We start from the raw sequence: 27,497 nt of genomic DNA, 5'->3' as shown, positions 1-27,497 counted from the left end.
TATAACAACAGTTTTATTACATGTAAGTAATACTGAAGTCGTGCACAATTATCAGTTTCTATTTAGGTTTATGCCACCCATTCATTGTCAGTTAGGGACACAGTGGGACCTAAAAGCATAACCAGTGATCTAACTCCCCTTGCGCTGGTCTGGAGCAATGAATTGGTGACATAGGGTACCGTACTAAACCACAAATTACTTCTTAAGTCCTGCAGCGTAAGCTCACAATTTTGAAAGGAGGAACCACTGTATGAGGATAACCATTATCATTAATAAAAAAAAAAACATTAAAAAAAAAATATATACTGTATATATTTGAGTTTTTTGTTGGTCTGTTTCACTATGAAGAGGGCTTGGGTCATCTAATACAGTTTGGAATGTTCATGCGAAAAAAAATACAAAATAAATCCTGGATACCTATAACCCAAATCCCACTGTAGATATCACCACTGGCAGTTGGCATAATTAATGTTTAACTATGTTTACACCATGAGCAGTCCAAGTGCTGGGCAAGGAGCTTAATAATGAGTGTCAACACATTCTGTCACCATCTGAATGATTAGAGTGGATCTTTGCCTGGTCTCTCAAAGTAAGATGGGAGCATTATAGCATGTGGTCCTCCATTGATCAATAAATAGCAAATGTCTCATTCTTGCAAACACATGGCAAGCTTTTGCATTCAAGATAACTAGACCTGTCATGTGGATTTTCTCCACTGTCTCCTTTGTGCGCCCTCTTTCTCTCTCCATTAGAGATGAAAGCTATTCTCATGGCTATGGCACATAGAATTCCAATCTGTATTGTGTTCAGAATTCCAATATATTTAATATTTACTTATTAAGATTACTTATTAAGATACACTTTGGGTGAGCTGGTTTAGATTCTCTTCCCTTTAAATACAAAATAAACTCTGTCCTCCTGATGTATTCTATCTCTGTGCTTCATTGTTTATCCTTTTGGGTTGTTTCCTGCTGAATGTGGAGGTTCAAGGGCGGAATGGCCATCTGGCATTTCGGGCAAATCCTTTTTTAGCCCAGTGGGACTGTCTCACTTGTTTTTTTGTGTGTGCAAAATGATCATTATTTGACTAATAATGTTGAAAAGAAAAGCGTAGAACAGATGGTGCCGACGGAGAAGAAAGCTTATATTATTATCACATATGTGACCCGATTCAGGAAACTAGGCATGTGTCACAAGTCACGACTTCACAGTCGTTTGAACATAAAAAATATATAATTTTAATCAAAATGCATTTTTGGGTAGAAATGCCTTTATCTTTGATGTCTTCACTATTATTCTACAATGTAGAAATGAGTAATAATAAAGAAAATCCCTTGAATGAGAAGGTGTGGAGCAAGTTCTGGCCTAACTAACAGCTACACATCCATATGCCCGGTTCTTGCCTCTGTCACCTTGGCTTGATCTTTGGGAAGTTAATTACCCAGGTTGTTCTTCAATACCTTGTAGTAATTGCGTTTGTAAAGAGCACTGTACAAATACACTTTAGGTTGATTTGATTCAATTGGAATGTTCTTCTGGAAAAAACGTATAAAATATTAGGAAACACTGTGTGTACAAATGAAATATCAAAAGATTCCCTAGCAGCCAGCACTTTAGGGGAAGCCCTCCACTGGTTACAGAGACAAAGCCACAACAGCAGTGTGTAATAAAACCACAACAGCTGTGAGAGACCAAGATCCCATCACCAAAAGAGTACAATTTTGTTTCAGATGTTCAGCTTTGGAGATGATGGCTCCATCAATAACCATCCCCGATGTGAAAGTCAGGGAGTGGCGATGACGCAGTCAAACTCAGACGGCATAGCAGAATCTATATAATTGCTTTAGAGCTTCTCTTTCCAATAGAAATGTCCAGACTTTCTTCAACGGAGCAGGGAATTACATCTCAAGTAGGGTGGTTCAATAGCTCTGTCCACTCCCCTGACAACACAGTTGCTTACTTAAAGGGATAGTTCATGCAAAATCTATATTTGGGTACAATTACCCTTACTTTGAGTTGTGTCTAATGGCCCATGTTAACAGAATCCACAATAATCCATGATTTACTTTTGGCTACAGCCTGGAGTTAGCATATTAGCACTGTCAGATTTAATGAAAGATAACAGCAATATTAGTAAAGCTGCACTTCCTGAAAAACACTTAAAACTAAATTGTTGGTGGAGTTATTGGGGAATATTTTTATCGTGTAAACGGCTGAAATAATTTCCGGAATATGGTTACTCAGAACTGGAACTATTACTTCACGTAGCCACACCACAGGGCAGCTGTATGCGTCTTGCAGTGATATTGTCATCTCCCTGGGGCAGGCACTTAGACGTGGATTGCTTTTCAGGTGTGATCAAAACTGACCGGTAAAAATAGGAAGTATCAGAGCGTTAGAACATTTGAATTTTATTGCAAAAATGACAACATTCTCGCGGGGAAGAAAACATGGACAGGTATCAACGCTACCAAACTTAGTTTGAAGTGTTTAAGGACTTTTCGGCTTGCAGTGCGGCTTTGAAAACATTAGTTAAGCTGTTTCCATTCATGAAATCTGACGATGCAGGCTGTAGCCAGGAGTAAATAATCAATTATTGTGGATTCTGTCATCGTGGGCCTTCAGACACAGCTCAAGGTAAGGGTAATTTGACAAAAACATAGATTTTGCATGAACTATCCTTTAAGAAAAGGCTCAGAGGGTTTTTGATTTTCTATTACTTTTTTCTCTTACCCAACTATACTCAATTTACAAATTTAACCCTTTACAAAAAAAGCCAGACTGTTCTTGACTTATGAGGCAGGCAGTTAAAAATTAAATTAAATAAAGATCAAGGGTAAAATTACAAAAATGAATGTGCATATGCATATGCAGTGCTCAATATGTGTGGAATATAGAGTATCAACAGTACCTTTGGGAAATCGTGCTTCATTTCCTCCTTTCCAATAACCTGCCTTGCATTTCCACTGTGGCTCTGCAAGAGCCATATACTGTATATAGAGAATTGGGCCAATGCAGATTTTCTGCATTATGATGCATTTACATGACACTTCAATATTCTATGGCAGCCATGTTAGCTCCCTATTAGCATTACATGGGGAATATTTCTAAGTTGGCCTAACTCTCTCTATAGTCTATACAGTGCCTTCGGAAAGTATTCAGACACCTTGACTTTTTCACATTTTGTTAGGTTACAGCCTTATTCTAAAATGTATTTAATATTTTTTCCCCCCTCATCAATCTACACACAATACCCATTAATGACAAAGCAAAACCAGGTTTTAAGAAGTGTTAATTTATAAACTAATTTATAAACTAAACTAAAATATAACATTTACATAAGTATTCAGACCCTTTACTCAGTACTTTGTTGAAGTACCTATGGCAGCGATTACAGCCTCGATTCTTATTGGGTATCTAGGTTCCTTTCAAGGGAGTTTTTCCTAGCCATCATGCTTCTACATCTGCCTTACTTGCTGTTTGGAGTTTTAGGCTGGGTTTCTGTATAACACTTTGTGACTTCGGCTGATGTAAAAAGGCCATTATAAAAACATTTGATTGATTGATTGATTGATTGATTGATGACGCTACAAGCTTGGCACACCTGTATTTGGGGGGTTTCTCCCATTCTTCTCTGCAGATCCTCTCACGCTCTATCATGCCGCACAACATACCCTTGTAAAACTGAATATCCTACAGATCCTTGACTTCAGTGATCTCATTTACAAAAGAACCCCCAACACTCTACTCAGCAAACTGGATGTAGTCTATCACAGTGTCATCCGTTTTGTCACCAAAGCCCCATATATTACCCACTACTGCGACCTGTATGCTCTCATTGGCTGGCCCTCACTACATATCCGTCACCAAACCCACTGGCTCCAGGTCATCTATAAGTCTTTGCTAGGTAAAGCGGCGCCTTATCTCAGCTCACTGGTCACCATAGCAACACCCTCCTGTAGCACGCGCTCCAGCAGGTATATTGCACTGGTCATCCCCAAAGCCAACACTTACTTTGGCCACCTTTCCTTACAGTTCTCTGCTGCCAATGTCTGGAACGAATTGCAAAAATCTCTGGAGCTGGAGTCTTATATCTCCATCTCTAACTTTAAGCATCAGCTGTCTGAGCAGCTTACCAATATACTGTAACTGTAAATAGCACACCGACTACCTCATCCTCAAAGTATTACTTACCGTCTTGCTCTTTTGCACCCCAGTAGCTCTACTTGCACATCATCATCTGCACATCTATCACTCCAGTGTTAATGCTAAATGTGAATTATTTTCACATCTAGGGCCAATTTATTGCCATCCTCCCTACTCTTCTACATTTGTACACACTGTACATAGATTTGTCTATTTTTATTTTATTTTGTGTTATTGACTGTACATTTGTTTATGTGTAACTCTGTGTTGTTGTTTTTGTTACACTGCTATGCTTTATCATGGCCAGGTCGCAGTTGTAAATGAGACATTTTTCTCAACTGGCCTACCTGGTTAAATAAAGGTGAAATAAAAAATAAAAATAAAATATCAGGTTGGATGGGGAGCATTTGCTGCACAGCTATTTACAGGTCTCTCCAGAGATGTTCGACTGGGTTCGAGTCCAGGCTCTGGCTGAACCACTTAAGCACTTTCAGAGACATGTCTCAGAAGCCACTCCTGCGTTGTTTTGGCTGTGTGCTTAGGGTCGTTGTCCTGTAGGAAGGTGAACCTTCGTCCCCGTCTGAGGTCCTTTCCCTTAATCCTGACTCGTCTCCTATTCCCTGCCACTGAAAAACATCCCCCCCAGCATGATAATGCTACCACCATGCTTTAACGTAGGGATGGTGCCAGGTTTCCTCCAGAAGTGATGCTTGGCATTCAGGCCAAAGAGTTTAATCTTGGTTTCATCAGACCAGAGAATCTTATTTGTCATGGTCTGAGAGTCTTTAGGTGCCTTTTAGCAAACTCCAAGCAGGCTGTCATGTGCCTTTTACCGAGGAGTGGCTTCCGTCTGGCTACTCTACCATAAAGGCCTGATTGGTGGAGTGCTGCAGAGATGGTTGTCCTTCTGGAAGGTTCTCCCATCTCCAAAGAGGAACTCTAAAGCTTTGTTCGCCTCCCTGATAAAGGCTCATCTCCCCTGATTGTTCAGTTTGGCCAGGCGGCCAGCTCTAGGAAGAATCTCGATGGTTCAAAACTTATTTTCATTTAAGAATCATGGAGGCCACTGTGTTCTTGTGGACCAACAATGCTGCAGACATTTTTTGGTACCCTTCCCCAGATCTGTGCCTCGATACAATCCTGTTTCTGAGCTCTACGGACAATTCCTTCAACCTTATGGCTTGGTTTTTGCTTTGACATGCACTGTCAACTGTGGGACCTTACAGTTGAAGTCGGAAGTTTACATACACCTTAGCCAAATACATTTAAACTCAGGTTTTCACAACTCCTGACATTTAATCCTAGTAAAAAGTCCCTGTCTTAGATCAGTTAGGATCACCGCTTTATTTGAAGAATGTAAAATGTCAGAATAATAGTAGAGAGAATTATTTATTTCAGCTTTATTTCTTTCATCACATTCCCAGTGGGTCAGAAGTTTACATACACTCTATTAGTATTTGGTAGCATTGCCTTTAAATTGATTAACTTGGGTCAAATGGTTTGAGTAGCCTTCCACAAGCTTCCCACAATAAGTTGGGTGAATTGTGGCCCATTCCTCCTGAGAGAGCTGGCATTACTGAGTCAGGTTTGTAGGCCTCCTTGTTCGCACACATTTTTTCAGTTCTGCCCACAGATTTTCTAGAGGATTGAGGTCAGGGCTTTGTGATGGCCACTCCAATACCTTGACTATGTTGTCCTTAAGCCATTTTGCTACAACTTTGGAAGTATGCTTGGGGTCATTATCCATTTGGAAGACCCATTTGCGACCAAGTTTTAACTTCCTGACTGATGTCATGAGATGTTGCTTCAATATATCCACATAATTGCCCTGCCTCATGATGCCATCTATTTTGTGAAGTGCACCAGTCCCTCAAGCAGCAAAGCACCCCCACAACATGATGCTGCCACCCACCTGTTTCACAGTTCTATTTTTGTTTCATCAGACCAGAGGACATTTCTCCAAAAAGTACGATCTTTGTCCCCATGTGCAGTTCCAAACCGTAGTCTTGCTTTTTTATGGCGGTTTTGGAGCAGTGGCTTCTTCCTTGCTGAGCGGCCTTTCAGGTTATGTCGATATAGGACTCGTTTTACTGTGGATATAGATACTTTGTACCTGTTTCCTCCAGCATCTTCACAAGGTCCTTTGCTGTTGTTCTGGGATTGATTTGCACTTTTCACACCAAAGTACGTTCATCTTTAGGAGACAGAACGCATCTCCTTCCTGAGCAGTATGACGGCTGAGTGGTCCCATAGTGTTTATACTTCCGTACTATTGTTTGTACAGATGAATGTGGTACCTTTAGGCGTTTGGAAATTGCTCCCAAGGATGAACTACACTTGTGGAGGTCTACAATTATTTTTCTGAGGTCTTGGCTGATTTCTTTTGATTTTCCCATGATGTCAAGCAAAGAGCATTGAGTTTGAAGGTAGTCCTTGAAATACATCCACATGTACACCTCCAATTGACTCAAATTATGTAAATTAGCCTATCAGAAGCTTCTAAAGCCATTACATCATTTTCTGGAAATTTCCAAGCTGTTTAAAAGGCACAGTCAACTTAATGTATATAAACTTCTGACCCACTGGAATTGTGATACAGTGAATTATAAGTTAAATAATCTGTCTGTAAACAATTGTTGGAAAAATGACTTGTGTCATGCACATAGTAGATGTCCTAACCGACTTGTCAAAACTATAGTTTTTAACAAGAAATTTGTGGAGTGGTTGAAAACGTGTTTTATTGACTCCAACCTAAGTGTTTGTAAACTTATGACTTCAACTGTATGTCAACCCCTACACAAATGTCCATTAATTGTAACACTCACAATAATTCACATTTGTTTTTTATGCAGGATTATTTTCCTCCTGTAGCAAACTAGCTCAAATTAAGATCCTACATCTTCATGATGTTCAGTATTTCACAATGCCAAAGAGAAAACAGTCACACAGGCAGGTGTCACTGAAACAAGTGGAATTATGGGAAGGAAGTGGAGCTGTCTCTGATTGGAGGATCCCCAGTCTGGTAAACCTTACTGCTCTCACCGACATGTGCAGAGTGTTGATAAGAAACATCATCCCACTGGCTCATCAATCAAGTGTGAACGCACACCAACCTGCCGCTTTCTTATTTTCCCTGACTCCAGCCGCATCTTTATAAAACCGCACCTCTAGCACATTCCTGCTTTGAGATCTCGCACACACAGACATGCACACAAACACACATGCACAAACACACATGCACACACACAATTTTGCCTCTCACACAATTTTCCTTCTCACTCTTTCAATCACTTATACACTCATACACACAGGTAACCATGACATCCCATCTTTGAGCACTCTCCACCTCTCTCCTTATTTAAGCTGCCACACGTGATATATTTATTGTTAGGAACTACTTTGTGTGCAGTCTTTGTTTTCAGGGTTTTCAGTCTTCACTTCTATTGAGTGGTCATGTTTGCAGTAATAATTTTAAAAATTGTTCAGTTTTGTGTGAATCTTTCAGCATAAATTTAAGTTAACTGTATAAGAAATGCTGAAACCCCAATTTACCCTTATCCCCGGACCTACACTGCGTGAGGGGTGAATTGTGATCAGTTATATCTTTACATTACTACATGTCAAAACTCTTAATTTATCTCATGCATTTGATTGGCATCATAGGAGGCCAGAGCCAATATTGTAATCAATTATAGACCGCGCGTCATGATGTCATTTGCAAGACTCAGCTACAAACTGACCAATCCAAAAAAAAGATTCATTGGGGAAAAAACTCAACACAGCAGAATGTGCAGCAGCTATAAACTGTGAGTATTTATAGACACCTCTGTTGGAACAGTCCAATGGAAACAGAAGGGTTCAATCCCAGGCATTTATGTAGTCAAATATTGATCTGATGGCTTGTGTTGTTTCGACATAAATCCATTTGAATGATTCCTTTGGTAAAGTGTCACTATGTGTTGCAATGTCCCATGAGCTGGAGAATGTGGTACAATAGGCAAGGCCACATGTATTTGCACTGTACAAAGGACACTACAATACACACAGGCAATGACTTTCCAAGCAAATGGAGCTAATTTAATTTCATCCCTCTATACATTATATTTGACTATGATCTGAACCTGTATAGACAAAAATAAATACAAATAACAAAGGCATACAACCAGTATCATTGGCAACTTTTTCTTCATAGACAGTGCCAACTTTGCCCTCAAAATTGGTTCTGTGTACTCAACAATACAGTGCCGTCATATCGCCTTGACCATAAGGTAATACCAAAAGGTCAAATTGGTTGATTGAAAGAAAACAGTTTATTTTTTACAGGTCGATTGAAAGAAAGCAGTTTATTTTATCTTGGTTGATTGAAAGAAAACCGTTCATTTTATACAGGTTAATTGAAAGAAAACAGTTTATTTTATATTGGTTGATTGAAAGAAAACAGTTTGTTATATACACAGACGGTGTGGATATTTACTCTAACTCATTATCAACAATAAGAACCAGTTAACATTGTGTTTCATTTTTTTGTCTGCTGAAAAAATAGATAATGTTCACCGTTACTATACCAACATGGAAACACTGAGTTGAATTTTGATTTAGGGCCGATTCAATCAGATCCGCTTCAGCCGACATCCGCATGGCTGATGTTTTGATGGTGTCAGAGGTGGAACTGTGTTACAACTGTCATTGCCATTGGCTGCACAGAGTCACGTTAATATAAATCACATGCAGCCTTGTTTCTAAGTTGGAACACTGGAATGTGAGATGTAATTTACATCTTCATTAGGCTGATAGAAATCCTCAGTATTTAGTTGAATGATTTTCAATTTGAGAGTAAATATATCTATATAACCTACACTTTCTCGTTCTGAACTTCTAACATGAGTGGGACAGGTGTGATTTCGTGACCATGATCACAAGAGCTCCAACGCAGTTCTACCTCCAACATGGCCAAAACCACAGCTGTGCTATCACTGGTTAATGCTTGATCTGATTGAATCTAGGCCTTACACTTTTGAAAAGACACAAATATCATAATTCTTCTGTGTCTGCAAGTAATGGAAACAAAGTTTGAGATTTGTCCCTTTAAAAAGGCAAGCACTGTTTCAAGAGGAAAACGTGTGACAGACAGCATAGCTCTCTCCCTCTATTTCCATCTCTCACACTCTCTCTCTTTCACTCTCTTGCTCTGTCTTTCTCGCTCTCCTCTTTGTCACGACAGCAGTGCAGAAGTCTTTGACATGATACTTTGAGTCTTTGTCAGTGTTACTGATGGGAAGACAGCCACTGCCAACGGCCACTGAGGCTTCACCACGATAAGGGTCCATAAGCCATTTTCTTGATCATGGTTGTCCTCAAAACCCAAAATGTTACATCAAATAAATAATATTTCAGTTTATCTCAGATTGTGTTCTCTCTGCCTCTCCTTTTTGAAATAGCATGACAATGCCTGGGAGAAAGAAAAAAACATCCTCAAACAAGCTTCTGTGTTGGGGATCAGCTTGTTGGTCACCGACCACCCACGGGGAGGTTTATAGGGCATAGTTGGCCACGGCGGCGGTCAGGCTGAGCAGCAGCGCCCAGACACTGGCACAGACACAGGGTGACCCGTCTTCAGGAGGACCCTTGGGTCTGGTCAGGCCATCGTAACCACTGCTGGGCTCCAGTAATGGCTGAGTGGAGGACAACATGTGGAAAGGTTAGAAATGACTCAGTGAGTCCAAGTGTTGTGTTTTACATAGAACGGGTAAAACACTGAACCACAGCCACTCCAACTGAATAAAAACATGAACACATTTGAGGCACATATGAAATATGTTGAAAGTGACTGCTGTTGCAGTCTTTTGGGTGCACTCTCTGCTTTTCCATGTATTGGCACAGTGCAGAGCTAAGGCTTCCCTCTCAATCCCCTTTAGGTAACGCCAGCTTAAACGTTTTAAACATTACTTTCAAGGAAAGCACAAGCTATAGTACAGGCATAGCACATATGGGTTACTAATCTGACACTTAGCTATTTGGATATGTTTATTTTGTTTATTAGTCACTTCGCTACGTGAAGACAGGACATTCAGTCATTTCACCATGGACAACAGCAAGCAATGCGAAAGGCAACTACAGTATGTTGTACAGTACATTAGAAGAAAGTATAGAAGCAACATGTTCTAGATATTGTACACCCCAGAGAGTTACTCAGTAATGCCCATTCTACTATGGCCTTATTATGTGCTTTTCCATAACATTGTAAGCATTTTGAATGTGTTTTCAATTTGCTCTCATTCCTGCAACACCTACTGTAGCAAACCCTTTGCCTTCAAGTACAGTGCCATCAGAAAGTATTCATACCCCTTGATATATTCCCCATTTTTTTTCTCACCCATCTACACACAATATCCCATAATGACAAAGTGAAAACATGTTTTTAGAAATGTTGGCAAATTTATAGAAAGTCAAATACAGAAATACAGTATCACACCCCTGACTCAATACCTTGTAGAAGCACCTTTTTCTGGCTAAGTCTCTAAGAGCTTTCCACACCCACCTGGATTGCGTTAAATTTGCCCATTTATTATTTTCTAAATTCTTCAAGCTCTGTCAAATTGATTGTTGATCTTTGCTAGACAACCATTTTCAGGTCTTGCCATAGATTTTCAAGTAGATTTAAGTCAAAACTGTAATTTGGCCACTCAGGAACATTCACTGTCTTCTTGGTAACCAACTCCAGTGTAGATTTGGCCTTGTGTTTTAGGTTATTGTCCTGCTGAAAGGTGAATTTATCTCCCGGTGTTTGGTGGAAAGCAGACTGAGCCAGGTTTTCCTCTGCCTGTGCTTAGCTCTATTCTGTTTCTTTTTATCCAAAAACACTAGCCAGTCCTTAACAATTACAACTAGGGATGATAGTGTCTACTTGGTAGTGAAAATAGTGCCTACTTGGTAGTGTGTACTGTACCAGGGCTTGAGGTGCTCGACCAGTCAGCGAAAGCCAACATCATCCACGACAGAGAATGGCTGATTGTCAAAGGGCAATTAATTCCCTTATTTTGGTGTTAATGGATTTCGCCTTTGAGTTGTCTCGCTGAAATTTTCTTACTCTTTCAAATGACTGCTCAATTTGTTGACTGCTCGATCCACACAGCAGACATTGTTGGCTAGGTTAGGAATGCTGTGTTGCACGTGTAGCTCTATATTTTTCGCGGTGTCATTACGTCATCTACCTACGTTATACAGGTATGCACGTCATCTACCTACGTTATATAGGTATGCACGTAATCTACCTACATTATATAGGTATGCACATCATCTACCTACGTTATATAGGTATGCACGTCATCTACCTACGTTATATGTGAAGTCCATGGAGAACAAGAGCACCTCCTCCCAGCTGCCCACTGCACTGAGGCTAGGTAACACGGTCACACGGTCACCACCGATAAAGCCATGACTATCGAAAACTTCAACAAGCATTTCTCAACGGCTGGCTATGCCTTCCGCCTGGCTACTCCAACCTCGGCCAACAGCTCCGCGCCCCCCGCAGCGACTCGCCCAAGCCTCTCCAGGTTCTCCTTTACCCAAATCCAGATAGCAGATGTTCTGAAAGATCTGCAAAACGTGGACCCGTACAAATCAGCTGGGCTTGACAATCTGGACCCTCTATTTCTGAAACTATCCGCCGCCATTGTCGCAACCCCTATTACCAGCCTGTTCAACCTCTCTTTCATATCGTCTGAGATCCCCAAGGATTGGAAAGCTGCCTCAGTCATCCCCCTCTTCAAAGGGGGAGACACCCTGGACCCAAACTGTTACAGACCTATATCCATCCTGCCCTGCCTATCTAAGGTCTTCGAAAGCCAAGTCAACAAACAGGTCACTGACCATCTCGAATCCCACCGTACCTTCTCCGCTGTGCAATCATGGTTTCCGAGCCGGTCACGGGTGCACCTCAGCCACGCTCAAGGTACTAAACAATATCATAACCGCCATCGATAAAAGACAGTATGGGCAGCCGTCTTCATCGACCTTGCCAAGGCTTTCGACTCTGTCAATCACCATATTCTTATCGGCAGACTCAGTAACCTCGGTTTTTTGGATGACTGCCTTGCCTGGTTCACTAACTACTTTGCAGACAGAGTTCAGTGTGTCAAATCGGAGGGCATGCTGTCCGGTCCTCTGGCAGTCTCTATGGGGGAGCCACAGGGTTCAATCATCGGGCCGACAATTTTCTCTGTATATATCAATGATGTTGCTCTTGCTGCGGGCGATTCCCTGGCGAAACCATTCTATATACTTCCGGCCCGTCCTTGGACACTGTCCTATCTAACCTCCAAACGAGCTTCAATGCCATACAACACTCCTTCCGTGGCCTCCAACTGCTCTTAAACGCTAGTAAAACCAAATGCATGCTTTTCAACCGTTCGCTGCCTGCACTCGCACGCCTGACCAGCATCACCACCCTGGATGGTTCCGACCTTGAATATATGGACATCTATAAGTACCTAGGTGTCTGGCTAGACTGTAAACTCTCCTTCCAGAAGATCGAAAATCAAATCTAGAGTCGGCTTTGTATTCCGCAACAAAGCCTCCTTCACTCACGCCGCCAAACTTACCCTAGTAAAACTGACTATCCTACCGATCCTCGACTTCGGCGATGTCATCTACAAAATTGCTTCCAACACTCTACTCAGCAAACTGGATGCAGTTTATCACAGTGCCATCCGTTTTGTCACTAAAGCACCTTATACCACTCACCACTGTGACCTGTATGCTCTAGTCGGCTGGCCCTCGCTACATATTCGTCGCCAGACCAACTGGCTCCAGGTCATCTACAAGTCCATGCTAGGTAAAGCTCCGCCTTATCTCAGTTCACTGGTCACGATGGCAATACCCATCCGTAGCACGCGCTCCAGCAGGTGTATCTCACTGATCATCCCTAAATCCAACACCTCATTTGGCCGCCTTTCGTTCCAGTTCTCTGCTGCCTGTGACTGGAACGAATTGCAAAAATCGCTGAAGTTGGAGACTTTTATCTCCCTCACCAACTTCAAACATCTGCTATCTGAGCAGCTAACCGATCGCTGCAGCTGTACATAGACTATCGGTAAATAGCCCACCCATTTTTACCTACCTCATCCCCATACTGTTTTTATTTATTTACTTTTCTGCTCTTTTGCACACCAATATCTCTACCTGTACATGACCATCTGATCATGTATCACTCCAGTGTTAATCTGCAAAATTGTAATTATTCACCTACCTAAATATATATTTAGGTATGCACATCATCTACCTACGTTATATAGGTATGCACATCATCTACTTACGTTATATAGGTATGGCACGTCATCTACCTACGTTATATAGGCATGCACATCATCTACCTACATTACATAGGTATGCAGGTCATCTACCTACGTTATATAGGTATGCACATCATCTACCTATGTTATATAGGTATGCACGTCATCTACCTACGTTATATAGGTATGCACGTCATCTACCTACGTTATATAGGTATGCACGTCATCTACCTACGTTATATAGGTATGCACATCATCTACCTACGTTATATAGGTATGCACGTCATCTACCTACGTTATATAGGTATGCACGTCATCTACCTACGTTATATAGGTATGCACGTCATCTACCTACGTTATATAGGTATGCACGTCATCTACCTACGTTATATAGGTATGCACGTCATCTACCTACGTTATATAGGTATGCACATCAGCTTTGACATCGGTTTTGCACATCGGCGGTAAACTAGACATCGGGCCGATGTTGGAATTTGCAGCTAATATCGGCCGATTTCGCTATGCTTACCGATATATCGTGCATCCCTTATTACAACCATACCCATAACATGATGCAGCCACCACTATGCTTGAAAATATGGAGAGTGGTACTCAGTAATGTGTTGTAATGGATTTGCCCCAAATATAACACTTGGTATTCAAGACAAAAAATGAATTGCTTTGCCAATATTTTTGCAGTATTACTTGAGTGCCTTGTTTCAAACAGGATGCATGTTTTGGAATAGTTTTATTCTCTAAAGGCTTCCTTTTTTCACTCAAATAGGTTAGTATTGTGGAGTATTGTGGACTACAATGTTGATGATCCATCATCAGTTTTCTCCTGTCACAGCCATTAAGCTCTGTAACTCTTTTAAAGTCACCACTGGCCTCATGGTGAAATCCCTGAGTGGTTTCCTTCCTCTCCGGTAACTGAGTTAGGAAGAATGCCTGTATCTTTGTGGTGACTGGGTGTATTGATATACCAATTAAAGTGTAATTAATAACTTCACCATGCTCAAAGGCAAATTCAGTGTCTGCTTTTTTTTTTACCTCCCTGGTCAATGCAACTTATTGTCTGTTTTGTTAAGCACATTTTTACTCCTGAGCTGATTTAGGTTTGCTATAACAAAGGGATTGAATACGAGTGGTTCAAGGGCCAGTAACTGAAATGTTGCTGGATCTAATCCCCAAGCTGACAAGGTAAAAATCTGTCGTTCTGCCCCTGAGCAAGGCAGTTAACCCACTGTTCCCCGGGCGCCGAAGACGTGGATGTCGATTATGGCAGCCCCCCGCACCTCTCAGATTCAGAGGGGTTGGGTTAAATGCAGAAGACACATTTCAGTTGAATGCATTCAGCACTACAACTGACTTGGTATCCCCCTTTCTCCCTTACTAACTAGATAGTTTTCATTTGTAAAGATTTTGAAAAACAATTTCACTTCAACATTATGGGGTATTGTGTATAGAACGGTGACAAAAAAAATCTGCCTGTAACACAACAAAATGTGGAATAAGTCAAGGGGTGTGAATACTTAATGAAGGCTCAGTAAGTGCAGCTTCCTCGGTTTACAGAGGCGCCATTTCCCCCTGAAAAACCATAGCACATCAACAGAAACATGAAATATTCCCTCCTTACTTACCTCATCTCCACCAATGTAGCCTTTTGAGAGATTCCACTTTGGTACATTTCCCTGTACACAGAGAAAAACACAGTCAGATATTATCTTCCAACTCCTCATGTTCTAACAGCAGTATATACAAAACAAGGTAACACAACATGGCCAAACTGTTTTAGAAAAATACAATAATGATAATAAATAGTAAACGGTCAAGTTATATAAGCACTGAGAGATGTTTTTGTGTGGGCTTTAGGTGAAAAGAAAGGCTTTATTTATTAAGGAAGAGCTTGGTTTCAGATGTGTGACTGTACAGAGAAATGGTTAAACGACAGTTGCCAAAAAAGCAATCTTTGCTTGACAATGCAGCAAACACATCCGCAACTAAAAGCCAATTAATTAGCAGGTGCAGTGATGTGTGGCAGCAGTCTGTTGACATCGGTCCAGATCTTTGTCTGCAGCCAATATTTTTACACACACACAGACACACATAGACATGCACACAAACACGCATGCACACACAGATACTCACACAGCCACACACAACATGTTTTTGGGGATAACAGGATATTATTAATTTTGTTTTGAAAAAGTAGCTAAACATGTAGCAGGAGTACGTTTTACAATTGATCAGAGCTTTGTCGAACAGTAATGTTCAGATGTGTTTTTCAGGGCTGGTTATTAGGTAACCCAGGGTTGGTCCACAATCAATTACATTCAATTGAGTTGAAAATCAACACAATGTACTGTACAGTCAAGGGCACAAAAGCTGAAATTGACTCTGAAGAGGGGGCTAATTCTCACTTATACAATGGTCCACTTACATAACACGACTATCCAAAAAGAATACAAAAAGGCATTATTTTCCTGATTTAAAAAACCTGTTAAGATGTGTCATTTAAATTCCAATCAGGTTTCTGCAGGAACATAGACACAGAAAGACAATATGTGGAACTCCCATACTGTGAGTGCTACAAAGACATCATAGTGAGTTTGTCATTTTCTGAGTCACTTGTACATAGGCAGACAATTACAATGGAACATTTAAAATACCTTTTGATCCCCATTTACAAACAGCTGAAATGGCAGTGACATTAGGGGCTCTATTCTACACACAGCACCGCCAGGCAGTGAGCAATGACAAGGGCAACGACAGAGTTGGTATTTTCAGGTCGTGTTAAAGTGCTTGCACATATCTATGCAAAGGCTGCACCAACATAGTATTTACAACTATTGGACCACACATTTATCCCAATGGTTACGGCACAATGGATTCTTAAATAGATCTGAATACACTGAAATGCTTACAAAAATGTTGTGGAAAAATACAGAAGTAGAGAACGTTAGTAGAATCAATATAGTAATTCATATAATAACATGTTCAATGGGAAATGTTTTTTTGCTTATCCTACTTCCTCTGTAGGCTAAATGGAATTATTTTCCTAAACTAAATTAAGTTTAATTTAGTGAAATGCTTCTTCCCAAACCTCTCCATTAATAAATGTTAGCACCACTCTTAAGGCCTGTCCACTGAATTAATTGAAATCCTGATTGGTAGGGAAAATGGCGTCTTATCCACATTATTCATTCCCCTATACATTCAACAGCCCTCAACAGTTTCACTTCCTGAAACTTTCCAGAGGGTTGAAAATACAAAAGTTGTTAACAGCGATAAGACAAAGTGATATGTCACCTAGATATCTCCTCTCCTTCGATCTTTTGAGAACACATTTTGAGCACATAGATATTGACTGAATAAGGTAGAATTTCCAGGACATTAGGCCATAGCTAACATTATTCAAGGAAGAATAAAGCTTTACAAGTCAACAAACTAGCACAATTGACCTGTTACTGGTGATACCGAATACAGGGAAATTGACTTGAGAGGGAATTAAGCTTGAGCAGCACAGCCCAATTGGGTGTAATTCTCCATGGGCCTCATTTATCAATCAAAACTTCAGATTACTTATCAAGTGTCTGGGAAAGCCTGTCCAGCCATCAAACAGACAGCAGACTACGCAATTTCCTTTGCATAACAATTCCACTAACTGGACACCAGCATGCGTGTGGTCCTGAGCACACATGAGATTTACAAGGCGAGACAGCCAGTCTTTTTCCAAGAGGAGTCATATCAGCATTCCCCCAGCTAATCTACGATGGAAGTTTGACAAGTTTTAATTGCCAAGCATAGTTGCTGCAGAATGAAGGGCCACCCAAAATGTCCCCACCGGCTCCCTCTCTAATTATAAACTTCCTGCTTGAGTAATCACACGTCTTATTGTTTCCTAATTACCATTTTTACAATAAATTAAGCATTGCACTGCAGCGAGAGAGGCACAGAGCGGTGCATCAATACTGACATACATACAGAACCTTTGGAGAAAGCAATTCAACTGCTCCCCTCTACCTCCTACTGTTAATGTTATCGGTGTGGCTTATTCATTCATTCTCTCCCTCACACCATTTTTAAGGTATTAATTTGCTGTCTTTATCACAATGTGGGTTATGTACAGAACAGTGTAAGAGATGACCATTTAATGGATTTGAAAGCCTGAAATTGCTCAGCATTCAACATCTTTATAGGAGTCTTTCCATATATAATAATGATGCCAAAACTATGTTGTTTCTCAGCCATGCATGAAACATGGAATTATATATAACTCATGTAATAAAACCAATTACTGTTCTTGTTTAAAGCCATACCAAGGTCCCAATTCAGTATTCGATCAAACACAGTAACTGGGTCTATGGGATAGGTCAAAAACATCTTCATACGCACATTTGGATTTATATACTCCACCGCATATATGACTGACATGATTCTGTTTAATGTAGAACAGCAATTATTGTCAGCTCTATGAAATATCTGCAACATTCAAAATATTTCACCCCACTGAATATACCCATGTTTACCAGTTTTCATTGAATCTATAGCAAGGTGATGAATGGGTCACGTTCATTAGGCACCTAAAGGATTTTTTTTTACTGAACAGGGAGAGACATCCTGGTATTGTCCATTAAAAAACATGAATTCGTTTTCAGCTACAAAACGCTTTTAAACGTTTTCCATCGCATGCCCTAATAATGAACATGACCCTGGTAATTGGAATGTGGCAGCAGGTGCTATAGTAGCTGGTAATGTACCTTCCCGTTGGCCTCATCCTCAGGCTGGACATCATTGGGGTTATCTAGAGGCTCTGAGGTGCTGATTGAGGTCTCTAATCCAGGCTTCATGGAGGGGGTCGATGGGACCGACTCAGCTTTGTGGGAGAGACTGTCTGTTCCATAACCAAATGCTTGAATGGCATTTCCTGTGGAGACAAAGAGATAAAGTAATTTGTCTTGACTGTCTTCCCATTGTTGGGGCAGATAACAGTCAGCTCGAAGTCAACTTTTTGGTCCTTTGCCCAATTTTGGGTGTGGGCGTTGATCTACCTATTTTTTGGTCAGTTAGTCCATGTGCAGTTCCTTAACAAGCAAGGTAACAGTGTTTTGTCAGTTGACTATTTAGCTTAACTTTGTTTTTTTGAGAGTGCCAAAGCTAAGTTTTTTTTTATTTTTTATTTCACCTTTATTTAACCAGGTAGGCTAGTTGAGAACAAGTTCTCATTTGCAACTGCGACCTGGCCAAGATAAAGCATAGCAGTGTGAACAGACAACACAGAGTTACACATGGAGTAAACAATTTAGCAAGTCAATAACACAGTAGAAAAAATGGGCAGTCTATATACAATGTGTGCAAAAGGCATGAGGAGGTAGGCGAATAATACAATTTTGCAGATTAACACTGGTGATAAATGATCAGATGGGCATGTACAGGTAGAGATATTGGTGTGCAAAAGAGCAGAAAAGTAAATAAATAAAAACAGTATAAAAACAGTATGGGAATGAGGTAGGTGAAAAGGGTGAGCTATTTACCAATAGACTATGTACAGCTGCAGCGATCGGTTAGCTGCTCGGATAGCTGATGTTTGAAGTTGGTGAGGGAGATAAAAGTCTCCAACTTCAGCGATTTTGCAATTCGTTCCAGTCACAGGCAGCAGAGTACTGGAACGAAAGGCGGCCAAATGAGGTGTTGGCTTTAGGGATGATCAGTGAGATACACCTGCTGGAGCGCGTGCTACGGATGGGTGTTGCCATCGTGACCAGTGAACTGAGATAAGGCGGAGCTTTACCTAGCATGGACTTGTAGATGACCTGGAGCCAGTGGGTCTGGCGACGAATATGTAGTGAGGGCCAGCCGACTAGAGCATACAAGTCGCAGTGGTGGGTGGTATAAGGTATTTAACTGGCTTTGTTTTTTGAGAGTGCCAAAGCTAAGTATTTAGCTGGCTTTGTTTTTTGAGAGTGCCAAAGCTAAGTATTTAGCTGGCTTTGTTTTTTGAGAGTGCCAAAGCTAAGTATTTAGCTGGCTTTGTTTTTTTGAGAGTGCCAAAGCTAAGTATTTAGCTGGCTTTGTTTTTTGAGAGTGCCAAAGCTAAGTATTTAGCTGGCTTTGTTTTTTGAGAGTGCCAAAGCTAAGTATTTAGCTGGCTTTGTTTTTTGAGAGTGCCAAAGCTAAGTATTTAGCTGGCTTTGTTTTTTGAGAGTGCCAAAGCTAAGTATTTAGCTGGCTTTGTTTTTTGAGAGTGCCAAAGCTAAGTATTTAGCTGGCTTTGTTTTTTGAGAGTGCCAAAGCTAAGTATTTAGCTGGCTTTGTTTTTTATTGGAGCTTACCTACATCTCTCTACAACAATCTACATCATCTGATTTTCACTGTATCATTTTGGATAACAAAAATCTTTATTTTAGAGCGGAGAGAAAATATCAGCCACATGCAGGATGTTCATCCACAGACACCACGGCCAAAGCCCTTGACTCATAAGGGAACTCACTTGAACCTTTTTTTTACCAATTTACAACAACAACATGACCTACTAGTCCTGTGTTTGTTTGTCAGTAATGTCCAGCAGAAAGACACACCATGAGATGGAGTCTTTTAAAAGCAAATTAATGAACACAAAATACTTTCAGGGGGAGGGAGACAAATACATCTCCAGTCAGCTTTTCTGATGGGTAAACCAGGACAAAGTACCTTTTCACTCTGCTTGTCCATTTTAACAGACCACGTGTTTATTTCTGTTCAGGCAGAAAGAAGGCAAACCATGTAATTGCTTGGCAACCACCTCCATTATAAGGTCACCACACAGAGATGACTTTGAATAGATTTGTGACTGATCAGACTCAGAACATTCTCATACAAAGCAAATACTGCACACACACCCCGACACATACACCCTCACACACACCCCGACACATATACCCTCACGCGCACCCTGACATACACCCCACACACACACACACACACACACACACACACACACACACACACACACACACACACACACACACACACACACACACACACACACACACACACACACACACACACACACACACACACACACACACACCCCCGACACACACACACACACACTCACCTGACACACATGCACACATAGTGTACACACACAGCATGTTGTAAAGACATATTGACTTCAGAAGACACTCCATGGGTGCTCGGATATCTTGGCCTTGGGTCGGTTACAATACAAATCTAGGAGGAATGGCAAATCTGTGAAGAATATAATGCTTGTGATTTCTGAAAGTCTAGTAAAGTATCTTAAGGTCTGTAATAAGATGCTGGTCAAGTCAAGAGAAGAGTGTTGTTTTCATGCATCTGTTTGCTGGGGTGGTAAGATCACCCAGAGAGGTGCTGGTGGAATAAAAATATAAATCACCAAAGTTGGCTAGAGGGCTCCTTCAGCGGATGCTTTACTGCACCCAAATGTTCCACCGAGTGATTAAGCTCACTGCCGACAGCAATTCAATGTTTTAATGACTTCAGATACGTTGTTTTAACCCTATTGCTATTGCCTGCAGGGAGGAGGCTGAATACGATTAGCTTGTTATCTAATTTTACATAATACGTACCGTCTCTGTGGACTGTTATGTCCCCCCACTTAGTGTATAAGAGCAACGCTTAATCTATTTCACTTTATCTTCTTCAGTTCCTTTTTAATGCAAAGAGGAGATGCTGCATGTTGTATTATTTTCCAAGACGCCTCCTCAACAACAAGCCTCATCCCTCATCTTGCAGACTCAGCTAAAAGTGCACCATGGCAATCTATTGAAATGGTCTGAAAGCATTATCCACACAATGGAACATGTTAAAAGCAATGGTATCTTGTAATTCTGATGACATTGTATGGTACATCATAATGGTGAGGCGGTACACCTGCCATTTGACTACTAAATTGTGCCGTTAGGATGCATTTCCTATTCTTTCGCATTCCCATGACAAGTTTTTTCATTAGATTATATTTTTGTCATAGACTGATAAACACTAATATCTAACAGAAAATGTGGAAATGACATTAAAATAATGGCCTTATCCCATAATCTGTAGAACAATTTGTATCCAAATGTTGGGGTATTGAGGTGTACTGGCTTTAGAGGTATCTTGTTATTTCAAACCAAACACAATAAATGGTCAAAGAGGTTTGGTTGGTTTGTTATCAGACATAGAGATTGATTCTAACAATGAGCTGTGGAAAGAAAGGAACATTGATCTAATGTGAATGAAATAACTGCTACAAGACCAGCCAGTCAATATTACCCATACACCACACACCTCACAGAGTGCCGCGAGACATCGCCTTTAAAAAAAAAACACAGACCCCAAATCTGAAATATAACTCAGAAAAATTCAAATACATCAGATGTGACAGTTCACTTTCAGTTTCGAGGGAAACACACTGCCGTCTCGTATGTGTTACAATTTTTTTTTGAAATGCAAAGTGTGACTCACTCAAGCACATGTTCTCTGTGAAGTCCTTCAGAAAGCTCTGACACTCCTCTTCCTGGTTCCCACTTCCTTTACAGGTGCACCATGGGGAGACAGTCCAGTTGGTGAAACTGCCGTCCACGTAATTGGGAGTCATATCTGTCCCTATAAAAGGTGAGAATAACGCTACAGTTGCAGATCATTCACAGGCCACCAATGGATAATAATGGACTACATTTACTATAAAGAGTAACACTACAGTTACAGATCATTCACAGGCCACCAATGGATAATAATGGACTACATTTACTATAAAGAGTAACACTACAGTTACAGATCATTCACAGGCCACTAATGGATAATAATGGACTACATTTACTATAAAGAGTAACACTACAGTTACAGATCATTCACAGGCCACTAATGGATAATAATGGACTACATTTACTATAAAGAGTAACACTACAGTTACAGATCATTCACAGGCCACCAATGGATAATAATGGACTACATTTACTATAAAGAGTAACACTACAGTTACAGATCATTCACAGGCCACTAATGGATAATAATGGACTACATTTACTATAAAGAGTAACACTACAGTTACAGATCATTCACAGGCCACCAATGGATAATAATGGACTACATTTACTATAAAGAGTAACACTACAGTTACAGATCATTCACAGGCCACCAATGGATAATAATGGACTACATTTACTATAAAGAGTAACACTACAGTTACAGATCATTCACAGGCCACTAATGGATAATAATGGACTACATTTACTATAAAGAGTAACGCTTACAGTATGTTACTCATGGCAACAGGGACTATTGTACCATGGAGGCAGAGGTAAGATGAAGCCAGCTAACAGTAGTATGCTGATTGATTCTTGTTTCAGACGTGGAGTGTCCATCTGGAATGAGCTAGTCATATTAGTTTAGAAAGATGGAACCAAAAACAGCAATTCTGTTCGATAATGCCTTCAGGAGAGGAGTGCTTTATTTGTGGAAAGACACCTCATACTGTGTAGTCCTGAAGCACTGGCAAGGGTAATGGAATGTCCGTTTATTTACTTATTTATTTAACCTTTAATTAACTAAGCAAGTCAGTTAAGAACTAATTCTTATTTACAATGACGGCCTAACCAGTCCAAGCCGGACAATGCTTGGCCAGCGCCTTAGACCGCTGACCCACTCGGAAACAAACCCAGGGAGTTTACTCTAGAGATACAGGATGTTTGACACATTTATATTAATTATCAACAATTCAATTACAGACAGGTGGTAGTGGTAAAGTTATCGCTATGCTGTATCTAAACGGTATTGTAGGTTCACTCAAAGTAGTCAAAAAAGAACTCCTTTTGTCTACCTCATTGATCGTACTGAATAGTGTAAACTCATTTCCAAGGTGCTATCAAATGTCTACTGGTATGGAAGAATGTCTTTGCTGCACCAATTTTTCTTGTTCTATTTGAAGAACATGTGTCATCAAATGTTTAAATGAACTAAACACTAGATCATCACCTCCATTTAGCCATTGATCTGCAATGTGTTTGGGGGGAGAATAAGAGGAGCGGTATGGGTATCACTTTACCTAAAGTATGCAGGTATAGTGCATTATAATGTGGTTATAATGAATTATTAGACTAGCCATGAGCATGTTTTAACACCCTAAAATGTCTTATGTCTTAAGCCTTAAAATAATCCACTATACAAGCTCATACATGCTTATAATACTAATAAAGCACTATGCCTCCACGGGGTATGTATAGATAAAAGTCCCATGCACTCACCAATGAGGCCGGCGTAGGAGGCCAGACAGGCCTGGTAGTTGTCCTCATTTGGGCAGCTGCTGACCGTATGCTGAGACACCATACAGTTCATGTGGAAATCTGCCAGTCTAGACCTGCGCACAAACACAGTTGACTACATCAACAACACACACCCTGGAAGTGTGATATTTCCAATGAACTGATTCACTCATAGTTCAACAGCAGACTACTACGTGTACATTTGAGCATATATGCTGAATAAATGTCCAATTAGCTAAAGAAACATCTAATAAATGTCACATTTTCACTTATCCCCACATGAGGGTGCATCATTCACATTGTTGGCACACAACATCAGACCTGGGTTCAAATGCTATTTGAGGTATTTAAACTACTTTCAAAGACATTGGAATTAAGTATTTGGATATTTCTTATTTGAAAACACTATTGGAATGTATTTGGAAATACACTTGGAAAGAGTTGGCATGTATTTGAAAATACTTAAACACACACTGTATTTTCAAATAAAAATAAATACTCCAATACATTTGAACCCAGGTCTGTTTGATATTTAAAATCATTTATTTGGAATTAAATATTTTCATAGGAATTTATTTGAAAATAATTTTAAATACTTCCAATCGAAGCTGATTCGGGCCACATTATTAGAAAATACTCAAATACAGAGAAAATACAGTGCCTTCAGATAACCTTTTCCACATTTTGTTTGTGTTAAAGTGAATTTAAAATGGATTACATTTAGATTTTGTGTCTCTGATACACACACAACACCCCATAATCTCCAAGTGGAATTTGAAAAGCTGAAAGGTCTTCAGACATTCAATCCCTTTATTATGGCAAGCCTAAATATATCCAGGAGTACAAATGTGCTTAACAAATCACATAATAAGTTGCATGGACTCATTCTGTTTCCAATAATAGTGATAAAAATGTTACCCCATCTCTGTACCCTACACATACAGATAATTGTAAGGTCCCTCAATCAAGTAGTGAATGTCAAGCACAGATTTAACCACAAAGACCAGGGAGGTTTCCAATGCCTCACAAAGAAGGGCACTGATTGATGGATGTGTAAAAACAAACGTGACTGAATATCCCTCTGAGCATGGTGAAGTTATTAATTAGGCTTTGGGTGGTGTATAAATAAACCCAGTCACTACAAAAATAATGGATGGATCAACAACATTGCAGTTACTCCACAATACTAACTTAAATGACTGAATGAAAAGACGGAAGCCTGTACAGAATAGAAATATTCCAAAACATGCATCCTGTTTGCAGCAAGGTACTTAAATCCATTTGAATCCCACTTTGTAACACAAGAAAATGTGGAAAAAGTCAAGGGGTGTAAAAAAAAGTCACTGTAAGTATATAAATAACAAATAGTCAAATAGTAATGTATTTTAACCTGTGATTCAATACATTGTCGACAATGCAGCTTTTAAGGGTAATTTACCCAACTTGGTTCTTAACTGATAAAAATATTGTGTTTTTGTTTATGTGTGTTTATGATAAAAGCTTAAATGTATTCATACCTGGAGGGTGGCATCACTAATCCAGTTAAGTAGGTTTATTGGAGAAGCGTGTGCACAGTTGTCCTGTATTTCCAAATCACTGACACCCACTAAGATGGTGTGATTCACTAGCCCTCATGCCCTCTCTATCTAACATGGACTTATTCATGTTACCCTGCCCCGACCCTTCTTTTTTCATTCTTTTTTTTATTTCACCTTTATTTAACCAGGTTGGCCAGTTGAGAACAAGTTCTCATTTACAACTGCGACCTGGCCAAGATAAAGCAAAGCAGTGCGACAAAAACAACACAGAGTTACACATGGAGTAAACAAACATACAGTCAATAACACAATAATGGCTTGAAGGTCAAAGGTAATTTTATTTATTTAACCAGGCAAGTCAGTTAAGAAGAAATTATTATTTACAAGAACAGCCTTCCAGGAAACAGTGGGTTAACTGGCCTAGGAACAGTGGGTTAACTGCCTTGTTCAGGGGCAGAACAACAGGTTTTTACCTTGTCAGCTCAGGGATTCGATCCAGCAACCTTTCGGTTACTGGCCCAACACTAACCACTAGGATACCTGCCGCCCCAATGATTTTGACTATGCAGCCCTTGCTCCACACCCTTACAGCATAATAAAGTTGTTTCAGAATACTGTTTACTGCAGAATCTTAAGCAGAAGGTGAGATGTTTCTGGGACTTGAGATGGTTGAGGGGTGTTGGAATCCATCTCATATCCCTGTTAATGAATAATCAAAGAATACAGGACAACAACAGTCCCATGCTTATTATATTCTATCCTCCACATCTCAATGAGAAGTGCAGAGGCTGAGGATTTGTCTGGAGGAAATGATCAGGTAACACTCTCTGCAGCCTGGATGCACAGAATAGGCCAACGAGCAAACCCACTCTTCCTCACTTCATTACTCTGGCTCCATCTCCTTCCGCTCCCTATCAAATCACGCAGAGTGGCTCTCAAAGTGACATGTTGCGAACATCACATCTAAGCCTTGTTTCAGGGACAAGGGCTTTGTGCACCTCTTCCCCCCTCTTCTCTACAGAAAGCCTCTCATCTTCTTCCTCTCTGTCTGGAACAAATTGCTTGTTCCCTATAACATCCCATCACAGCCTTTGATAAAGAGAAACTGAGGTGTGTGGAGACTGAGGGACTTCTCAGCCATAACGCATCCTCTCTGTTCTACATCTGCAAAAACGAACAGTCATCACTAACACATTCCATGTGGATGTTTCCATGGACAACCTGTTCATTGCTCAAAAACACTTTGGACAATAATATGTTTCTGCACCAGGTGTAGAGGCTGTGGAGACGGACTGCATGTTTTTATTTTAAAAACAGTCATTTCAAGTTTAGAAAGGTGTCCGGAGTGTTTGGACAATAGTGTTCCAACATCGAGATGCAGCACATTTTATGGCTGCCACAGCTTTTCCATTATACCTTGGCAGACAGCTCACTACTGAAATGACAGGCTGTCTGCCTCTCAGAGTGTTATGGCCATTTCAGACACTCAGCCCTGGGAAGTGGCAAAGGGAGCTCCCGTAGAGGTAGACTCCTTTGAAAAAGATTTGACGCTTTAAACACAGTAATTTAGTCAGTGTTGAGTGCCTATCCATCTTGCTCAACCGTAATAGAAAACTAATGGCTTTTAACATGGAATTGTATTCCTTATCGCCACCGATGACTAACATTGAGTCAAATCAGATGAATGTCTAAAAACCATTTCCTCATGAAGGAAGGGAAAATGTAAATGATCAACTGCTAAGACGTGGTGGCTATAATAGCCTCTCAACAGCGAATATCTTGGGGAAATGATATCTTTGGGAAACATCCTCTCTACATTTGCTGACATGTTTGACCATTTCAGTGATATTGGACATATCATTTCTGATTTCCTGGATAAGAACTACCATTATCATTTTACATACCTTGATATAACACTCATTTGAGGTGTATTGCTCATAGATAACTCTCCCATACTGGCTCTAGCCTTCATTTAGGTCTAGCGACGATAAATCAAACAATTTGACATTGAATGGGCACATGATTGCAGATGTGTCTTTGCTGAGTCATAGAAACAGGGTGATAAACTTGCTCTGTGCCTTTGTGCAAACTCACAGTTAGGAAATTTGACCTAAACTTTATCAATGGCAAAGGTCATTGGTCTTTTGTCAATTCATCGGTGTTAAATGCTGATTGAAATAATAGAAGCTGACAATAGATGGGTTGTTCTCCATTCCATTTTTTCTTTATCTGGTGTACTGCATATGGACTATTCAACCTAG

General features: G+C 40.3%; 1 protein-coding gene across 1 annotated transcript in view; it reads right to left on the bottom strand.

Moving 5' to 3' along the window:
* Nucleotides 1-8,197: 8,197 nt before the first annotated feature.
* LOC118394041 (GDNF family receptor alpha-2-like) overlaps nt 8,198-27,497 on the bottom strand; it is an 88,141-nt gene continuing 68,841 nt past the window's right edge. The window contains exons 5-9 of the mRNA XM_052461314.1: nt 23,681-23,793; nt 21,903-22,043; nt 18,197-18,363; nt 15,077-15,127; nt 8,198-9,818 (exon numbers count right to left, since the gene is read on the bottom strand). Coding sequence (XP_052317274.1) covers nt 9,678-9,818; nt 15,077-15,127; nt 18,197-18,363; nt 21,903-22,043; nt 23,681-23,793 — 613 coding nt within the window. The 3' untranslated portion in view covers nt 8,198-9,677. The remainder of the gene's footprint in view (nt 9,819-15,076; nt 15,128-18,196; nt 18,364-21,902; nt 22,044-23,680; nt 23,794-27,497) is intronic.

The sequence above is a fragment of the Oncorhynchus keta genome, chromosome 14, assembly GCF_023373465.1.
Source record: "Oncorhynchus keta strain PuntledgeMale-10-30-2019 chromosome 14, Oket_V2, whole genome shotgun sequence".
Lineage (NCBI taxonomy): Eukaryota > Metazoa > Chordata > Actinopteri > Salmoniformes > Salmonidae > Oncorhynchus > Oncorhynchus keta.
The sequence above is the reverse complement of the archived record's forward strand: the minus strand, read 5'-3'. Positions and strand labels throughout refer to the sequence as shown.